The sequence below is a fragment of the Erigeron canadensis genome, chromosome 8 (genome assembly GCF_010389155.1).
Source record: "Erigeron canadensis isolate Cc75 chromosome 8, C_canadensis_v1, whole genome shotgun sequence".
Lineage (NCBI taxonomy): Eukaryota > Viridiplantae > Streptophyta > Magnoliopsida > Asterales > Asteraceae > Erigeron > Erigeron canadensis.
Window position 1 is genome coordinate 43,643,340 of NC_057768.1, and position 9,619 is coordinate 43,652,958.

Here is a 9,619-nt window from a genome sequence, read left to right on the forward strand (position 1 = left end):
CGCCAATGCCCAGATTTGAAATCGGAACCATTTGATAATCTTTGATTTGTTCAATTCTTAGTGGCAGTTTTGGCTAGTTTTTTTTTTTAGCTTAGTCAAGTTAGTTAAGCAAAAGGATTTAACTAGAAAGAAACAAATTGGTTATATGGGTCCGAAGTCCTAACAAATCATATGAGTGTTGACCCGTTCCTCAGGAGTCACCCATCCATTTTGGCACCTCTAAGTTTATATGAAGAATATAATGGTTCAAGCGTATTTGATAAACCGTGAAAGCATAGTTATCAAGGTGCAACTTTTAAGCAAACCACAAATAAATACTCCGTAATTATATAAATGTGGGAATCAAGTCAACAAGGTTATCCTTAATTCATTCAACGCTTGAGTTTTTATTTGATTAAGATTAGTTTTAGAAAGATTGATAATAAATCCAATAAATAGACAATGGATAGAAAATCAGAAGTAAGAACCACCACACAGCCATGGCATGTTAAGATAAGGGATGTTTATTATAAAAACCCAAAACCAATCATCATTTCACTACTTCACATTAAACTCACATTACATATATTTCGTTCGCTTACACAATCACCTTTTATTCTTTATTGTCTGTTGACACAAATTAAACATTCGAAGCACATATTGATGTTTACAGGCTCACTAATTTGAGAGAATTGGCCTTTTCTTGAAGGCTATCAAGCAGGCTATCAAAGGCTTTCTTGAAAGAATCTACTCCTTCCAGCTCCAGCTGAGACCCAACAAAGCCCCAGTCGATCCCCAACTTCTCGAGTGCACTGTAAATACCTTCAGCCTCTGATACATTTGCATCAATTGTCCTTCCAACAGTACCGTGGTCAATGAATGCTAGCAGAGCTTGATCAGGCATTGTTGAGACCTAAAACAAAAGAGATATCACAAACTTATTAACACTTGAAGCACCGTAGTCGGCTAGGTGACCTCTTGTCACAAAAAGGTTCATATAACTCACCGTGTCAGGCCCAACAAGTGGGGCTACATAAAGGGTGTCGGGGTATGCTGGGTTCTTGACACTAGTTGAAGCCCAGAGCAGCCTTTGCTTCTTAGCACCTTTCTTCACAAGGGCTTCCCATCTTGGACCTGAGAATTTCTTCTGGTAAAGTTGGAAAGCTAGAGCTGCTTGTGCATTTGCAGCCTGTAAAGTAGAGTGCACGACTACACAGTAAGAAAAGAGCCAGCTTTAAGGTACACTTTTAACTATTTTTTTAATTGGTCGATATCTTTACCTTTCCTCGAAGGTCAAGTGCCTCTGGTGTCCCAATCTTCTCGAGCATTTTGTCGACAAGTGTGTCTACTCGACTTACAAAGAAAGAAGCCACACTTGTGACTCTAGATAGATCATCAAGACCTGAAGCCTCCAACCCATCCAAATAAGCATCAATAACTGCCTCATATCTAGATAAGGAGAATATGAGCTGCAACAAATCAAGAAAACAAAACAAAAAATTAAGGAATCAGTAAAAAAATACAGATTTAAAGTGGCAATTGTTAAATGAAGTGTTGAAAATCAAATTAATTAAATGGGATGGAAATTGTTAACACGGTGTCTAGTTTAGGAGTGATTATGTGATATTAAAATCAAAATCATACAATCAGTCGTGATAGAACAGATTACATGAGTTATTTTCTGGTTGCATTTGCTTAAACTTTTTAAAATAGATGTTCCAGTTTTAAAAAAACGGGAAGCCAAGGGACGCTAGTGAATAGAAGCAAAAGTCTCTCAAATTAGTACACTTAAGAAACAAACAGGCAATCTTGTTTCAACCTTAAATAATTAGTTTTCCAAGACCAACTATTTGACCCCTAAAAACATTATATGCTTCTCCAAACACTTGAAGTGGACAACAATCAGTCCCATAAAGAAATTCATACAGCCCTCAGAGAATATGAATAACTCAAAGGGACATCATCTAAAGACTAATCAAGGATGTTAGAGAGATCAACTTACAGTCACATTAACACTTATTCCCAAGGATATAACGTCTTTAATTGAAGGAACACATGCTGCAGTTGCAGGGATTTTGATGTATACATTTGGACGATCAACCACTTTGTGCAACCATTTTGCAGCATCAACAGTTCCTTGGGTATCATCAGCAAGCAGGGGTGAAACCTCAACAGAGACATAACCATCACCACCATCTGTTTCATCGTAAATTGGCTCAAATAGTCTGCAAGCATCTTGAATATCTTTCACGACAAGTTCCCAATATGCGCTTACAATGTCTTTTCCTCCCTGTACAAGTTCCCTGCAGTTAAAGTATCGGTCATTAAATAGCTCGGTGCTAACAGGCAGAGGCATAAACTAACAAAGTACTGTACTTGCTCCACACATGTATGTAAGTATGTTTCGAAGCTTTGAGAACGTTTAAATTCACATATTAGCTAGGCGATGTCATCTGACTTTCAGATTACTATATGAATTGGGGAGGCTTATGGATGTGTAATTGGAAAGTGACTATGTGGTGCTGAACAACGAGATTCATATTATTGATTTTATAATGCTATAATAAAATGGGCTGCTGGATGTAGTATTTGGATTTGCTTCTGCTGTTTAAAGTTGCAGTAAGTAGATAATTAGTTGTTTGAGTGTTAAAATATTATAATTGGGACCGACAGATCAAATAACAAAAATGACATTCTTTTGAAAAATGAGTGTGCCTAATGAAAGCCTCGTATAAACGACATAGCAAATGGGTAATTCAATTATACCCTTCAATAAATAATTACTATCCAAACATAATGATTCTTCAAAAACATAATCTGTTTATCCAAACATTAAAAACTCATAATAATCATTTAATCAGTTCCAAAGTACAGATCTAAACACCCCTGAAACAAATCAAGCACCAACTTTTGTTACGCCAATAACATTCTAGCCGTATAAACTATAAAGTACCTGAATTGATCATTGTAAGCATTTGAGGTTGATATCGCTTTTTGAAAGATCTGTAATCAAATATAGAACAACCAATCACCATTAGCATAAATTAGGAATACAAAAAGTAACAAAGTTTACATCTTGCATCTTATAAACAAATATTAGTATTCTTAAACACTTGATTACCGCTGGGTTACTTGTAACACCTCTCACACCACTTTCAATTAGGGGAATAAGATCGGTAACAGGACGACATAAGTTATCATACCATGGGCTTTGCCCTTCCTTCTCATAAAGATCATGAAGGGTTGTTCTCTTCACATGGCTTCCGTTTCCACCATTTTGACTACATCTCACACTGTTAAAAATAATTTAAGTCAGTAAGAAAAAAGAAAATCTTTTAATAAACAAATAAATAAAGACAGTGCCAAATGCAAATTAAACACGTCTTAATATAATTGTTCGCAAAAACTAGTACCAAAGAAAGGTTGAATATATTATAAAATAGTTAATTACTTAATTAGGTAAACAGATGTGGTTTTCCTTATTCAGGTTATTCGCCATGTCTTTTGACTTGGATGTATGAGGCCTCAATGGGATATCCCCATGCCCATTTCCAAAATCTTCCCGGAGGTTCAAAGCCCACTAGCTGAGACCTCTTAAATAGACATCTAGAATATAACTAGCAAAAAAATCTAAGAAGAATGTGTAAAAGCAGAACCCCACATAAAAAGTTGAATGAAAATCTTCAGATGTCTACATAAACTAGTTTCTTTTATACACTAGTTCAGCAAAAGAAATGAAAATCTTCAGATAAACAATTACATGCAGTAAAAACTAGCAAAAAGTTCTAAACAGAACATGTAATATCACTAAAAAAAAAAAAGTTTGAATCTTTTTTGATATACTTGAAAAGGGAGTTGATATAAATGAAAATTAATTCAATCCCTAATGATACTCATGATCAAGATTTTAACCCCATATCAATATGATTTAAAAAAATACAATCTTTAATCAATAATAATTAAATAAATATTCAAGAAAATGAATTAAGAACACCACCCACAAGATTAACAAGCTAAAAAACACATAAAGATAATATAGACATGTATATATATGTTTAAAAAAAAAGTTGACTTACATCAAAGAGGCAGCTAGAGGAGAACTGGAGCGAAGGGACAACCGGGAAGAAGAAGGTGAAAATCTTGCCGGAAAACCCAGAGAGACGGCGGCGACAAGAGGTGGTTTTGAGAGTAAAGGGGAAGACTTTAGGGTGGTAGCCGGAGATGGAAGCTTAGAAATGGAAGCCATTGATTGATGAATGGGTAGAAGTTGGTGAGTAGGTATTTGTGTACTTTTTTATAGTGAAAAAGCTTGATCTGAATGATGAATGAGATCTAAAAGAAAATATATTTGGGTTCCTATGTCACCAACCCCGTTAATCTTACCGCAGGTCAATGGACTTTTTTTTAAATATTTTGATAAATTTAGGTTAATTAAAGGTTTAATAGTTAAAGGTTTCGCACAAATGTGAACATGCTTCCAAAAGTTATTTTACAATACATCGACAGTAGACGTGACGACGGTTTGGTGATGTTAGTGTCGAATGATGATGTCGGAGACTATTTGAGGTGATGGCAATGTCGAGCGGTGTAGGTTAATATAAATATATTTTAGAAAAGAGATAATTGCATAAAACATCCCTGTGGTTTACCAAAATTTGCTGTTTACATCCCTCTCAATAAATTTTAGTGTTTTTCATCCCTCCCACAAGAATTTTTAGCGATTTATGTCCTTTTTATTAAAGCAGTTACCTTCTTGTCGTTAAAAGGCTACACTTGCCGTCCACACGAGGACTTTTTCGTCTTTTTGCTCATCACATTGACGTTTTCTGGCATCGATTGTTTTATTTTCATTAAACCCAAATTTACCCACATAAATATAAATCAAACCCTAATACCCAAATAAATTTCATTAACCCAAACACCATTTCATCTTCAAAACCCCCCAACGATTGCAGCATCTCCAACTCACTGAAATCAATCAATGAAATATTAGGGTTTATAAATCTATATTTCACAATGGCAACTATATGGAATATATGAACAAACAATATATTCAATCCAACTCACTTCGATTTATTGACCGTAGCAAACCGGGTATAACTTCAACAACCCTTGAACACATTGATGGGTCGTGTCATCGAATGAATCAACATCTTGATCCCTGTCCCCAAATAATCCATCCATGAACATCAAAAACACGAAAATATGTTCATGATTAATTATCAATAAAATTGAAAAAACCAAACTAACATTTCTTGAACAGCAGTATACCTTCTTCCTGGATTATTTGGTGTCCATGATGTGCGTATAATGGAAGGAGATTCACATGATGAACAAATCACCATAACTTTTGATGATATGAAAAGGGATTAATTTAGGGTTTATAAGAAATGGGGGGAAATAGAAAGAAAAAAAAGGGGGAAATAAATTATGTGTGAAAATGAGAAAGTCAAAAAAATATATAGAGGTTTTAGTTGGTAGAATACGTCCATGTGATAAGCAAAAAAGATGAAACGGTTCTCATGTGGGAGGCACGTGCATCTTTTTAACGGGAAGAAACTAACTGCGTTAATAAAAAGGACGTAATCGCTAAAAATTATTGTGAGAAGGATGAAAAACACTAAAAATTCTTGAGAGGGATGTAAACCACGAATTTTGGTAAACCACAAGGACGATTTATGCAATTAACTCTTTAGAAAATAAAAGACTAATTGTGTAAAATTAATTCATTAGGAGTATGATAATTATTTTGTATCTTTTTTTTTTTCTAACTTTTTAAGAAGGGTGTATAATTTTTATACAGTAGTATGCATTTGCATTAACAGTTTCATTTTGATTATTTAGTATTATAAAAAGCAAAAAAAAAAAAAATATATATATATATATATATTTCTCATTTACACTCCAGTGGTCATATGTCTCCTTAAAAAGCGGTTATAATCTTCACTTCCCAACCAAAGTTTATGGGTCTCACCATAGTCAGCATTGCATAGTCGTTAGATTGAAAGAAAAAAAAATTCACAAGACTAAAAGGTTTTCGACATTTACCTTTTCTCAAAATCTCCTAATAAAATTTGGACTTAAAAAGTAATGATAAAATATTATAATAATCCTCTTAATGTTTTCTACTCATGTCAAATATAATTCATTATGTCTTTTTTAATCTCATCTTTTGAGTGTATCAATGATCATCATACTATTATGAGATTTTATTTATTTAGATCATTTTCAGAATTTGACATATCGTTTATTATAAGTTTTTCATTAATGTTATCAATTTCGAGCCTTACTAATTAATCTAAAGCTAGTTTTCAATTAAAAAACAAGTTTAAACATATATTATAAAAGGAAATGCTAACTATAACGTAAAAGTTGTCGATGATATTACATAAAAAGTTATATTTTTTATGTAAAAAAACTCACCCTTAATTTTATAATAAAAAACACGATTATATATGCATGATAACGATAACATATATAAATTTCATTAGTAAAACCTTATATTAAAGCCTTTTTATTATTTTATATATGGCGGCTAACATAAACATGATTGATTTATGTGGTATCATTGTTTAGTATTTAAATTATATTGTTATTAGCATACGGCTAGGAGATACTTTTCTTTATTGTTAACGATTGGAAATTATATTCATATATACTTCTGTACAATGATTGATCAGGTATGCAAGTACTATGTCTTTAAATAAAGAGTTAATAGCGAGAGTACTTAATCGACCAGAGATTTAATGGAAATGATATACATGTAGTGATGGTTAACTGGTAATGGACTAATGGTAATGATATAGTATAATATATTGGAAGATCTAAATAAGTATTACTCCGTGTTACAAATTTTCTTTACATATATATCTTTGACTTTGAGTTTAATATAAGAATACCTTAAAACATGCAATTTTTATTTTTTAGTGGTTAATATCTACATTTATAGCTAGTACTTTCGAGTTTAGATCATCCTTTACATCCCCATCATGTGACTTAATTGAGAAAAAAATATTAATCAGTTTGTGACAAGATATTCTTCTGCATTTAAAGAGATATTTTTGTACTAACCTTTGCTTTTACTTAACTTTAAAATAACAAAAATAAATTCAAAGTTTTAATAAACATGCATACAAAGCCCTTTGGAGTGTAGAAAGGGTCCAGTTTAAATTGAGTGACGACGTTTAATCATAGGGACGGGCCATGAGCCCATAATACTCTTCCTAAAGTTGCCTTTTTATAAAGTTAAGTGTGCATTACTCGATGTAGATTGTAGAATACTGAATAGTGAATACAGCTAATTGTGATTTTTTAGTCAGATATTTGAAAATGATTACAATTTTGGTTTATGGTGTTATACTGTGATGTTTTATACTTTTATGGTTACCGATATATGAAAATGAGAAGTATTGGTCATGCGTAATGTACTAATAGAAAAATGACCGTGCATAACTGCGGATACGGTAGTTCATTACTTTTATCCATGTTCTTGATTACGGAGTATAAGATTAACTCAGGCGAGTGCTTTAATTTAAGTGAAATCTTTAAATCTGGCGAGATAGAGAAAAATGAAGAGAGAGAAAAAAGAAATATGAAGAGACCATACTGCGTTTCATTCTCTTAGTAACTATTATCTTTTTTTAATTTAAACAGACAAAATTTATTAATACTCAAAATATGTACAATAAAAACAGTGTAACTTGAACAAACCCATGTCACATACAAACTGAACATACACAAGCAGTTAATACTGGACAACCAAACCTATTTAGACTCAAACATATCACTAGATACCATAACCAGGTATTCAAAGAACTCAAAGTATGCTAAAAAAAGACCAAGTAGATTCATCTTTCACAACTCACTATTCCAATTCGCATGCATACTTTAAGTTTAATAAGAAGCAAATTCACATCTCCATCAGGCAGCCACAAAACATGAATTAACCCATTGCAACTTCCATTGTGCACCAATGTTGATCACATTCTTTGTCTTCCTTACTTTAATGGATAGAAGCATATTCCTAACACTTTCTTTATGATATTGCAGACCACCTCCTCGTTCCTTTTCTTCTTCTGAAAAATATTAAGGTTCCTTTTTTGCCATATGAAGTATACTGCTGCTACTAGAATGCGTTTATTCACCCCAACTCCAATATTATTGTTGCCTTTAAGCCTTGCAATCTCCTGAATTACATCTTGTAAAGAGTTTTGTGCTCCCATTTTCCATCTAAAATTACTTAAACTATACCAGATATCTTCAGCAAATTTGCATTTAAAGAATAAATGCTCATGACTGTTACTTCAAGAATTACACAACACACACTACATACATTCATTGCAATTCCATCTAGCAATTCTATCCTTTGTCATCACTTTCCCCTGCACAACAATCCAGATAATAAAAGCATGTCTAGGATTAAACTGCTTGAACCATATCACATCTTTCCAGCTAACTTTTGGCCAATTAGTTCTCAAATCATGCCAAACCTGCTTAGTTGAGAACTCTACTTGTCGGTTATTCCTTGTAACCCAAACAATTTTATCCTTTATATCCATTTGAAAGGTATAAGCTGGAATATTTTTCAAAATACTGAATCTGTCCTCCCAACCATCAGGCCATATCCATATACCACCATTAATCATTGAAAATAACTTTGCATCCACATCCATTTTTGCATCATAAAGAACTCTACTAGTAATAAAATTGCATAGTGGACCTTCTGCACACCATTTATCATACCAAACAGAAATTATTCTGCCACTGCCAATCTTATATCAACAATTATGCTTCACCATATCTCTTATTTTCATCATTGTTTTTCATCCCCAACTATCATAAGTGAAAGATCACAAATCTAAAGGACCATAATTGTAAAAGGACCATTTGTAATGTTTTTGATCATACTATTTTTTGTTACTCGTATATTTTAACATGTGTGTCAAATGACTATACTGTCTTTAATATAATATGAAAACAAATTATCTTAATCTACCAAATTAAATATGAATGATCAAAATCGTGTCTTAACTTAAAAGTTGAAAGTCTTAAAAAATTTTAAACAAAAATGTACAATATCTATATTATATTATAAAGTAATTCACTTTTGATTTTCAACATTGAACTTAAAATTTCAATATGGATTTTAAGTTTCAACAATGTACACATTCTAATCCATGATGTAACATAGAGCATGCCACATTACATCAATAACTTTCACTATTCACCGGCGCCACCACCAATCTCCGTCGCCGCCACCGCCGCTCGCTGCCACACCACCCGTCACCGCCACCATCGCGGTTGTCATTACATCACCACCACCTTCATCACCGCCGCAACGCATGGGTACCGTTCTCGTTAACTTTATATATGAAATAGGATATGTGTTTTATTTTTATTGAACTAGCGTTATACTCGCGCGATGCAGCGGAACCTTAAAAAAATGGCGGTTAAATGTGGCAATACCTTTTCGTTGCATGGATACACGAATAAACCAATAGGTGGTGATTAGGTTAAATGAAGCAAACCCATTCCGCCCATTAAGCAGCGAGCCAACGATAGAGAGGGTGAAGGAGCATATATTTTGTGATTAGGTTAAAGTTTAATTAAAGGGCAATGTAGGTATTTTGGAGGGTGTGTT

General features: G+C 33.1%; 1 protein-coding gene and 1 long non-coding RNA gene across 2 annotated transcripts; one reads left to right on the plus strand and one right to left on the minus strand.

The window, feature by feature from the left end:
* Window positions 1-487: 487 nt before the first annotated feature.
* On the minus strand, window positions 488-4,297 carry LOC122609962 (transaldolase). The gene is made up of 7 exons (XM_043782923.1): window positions 4,056-4,297; window positions 3,101-3,272; window positions 2,933-2,982; window positions 1,982-2,282; window positions 1,260-1,448; window positions 986-1,168; window positions 488-892 (listed from the first exon to the last, which is right to left on the minus strand). The coding sequence occupies exons 1-7, from the start codon at window positions 4,223-4,225 to the stop codon at window positions 647-649; spliced, it is 1,311 nt and encodes a 436-aa protein (XP_043638858.1). The 5' UTR covers window positions 4,226-4,297; the 3' UTR covers window positions 488-646.
* On the plus strand, window positions 1,129-2,575 carry LOC122609963. Its single transcript, XR_006325433.1, has 2 exons — window positions 1,129-1,218; window positions 2,044-2,575. It is a non-coding gene; the product is annotated as an uncharacterized LOC122609963 (long non-coding RNA).
* Window positions 4,298-9,619: the final 5,322 nt, after the last annotated feature.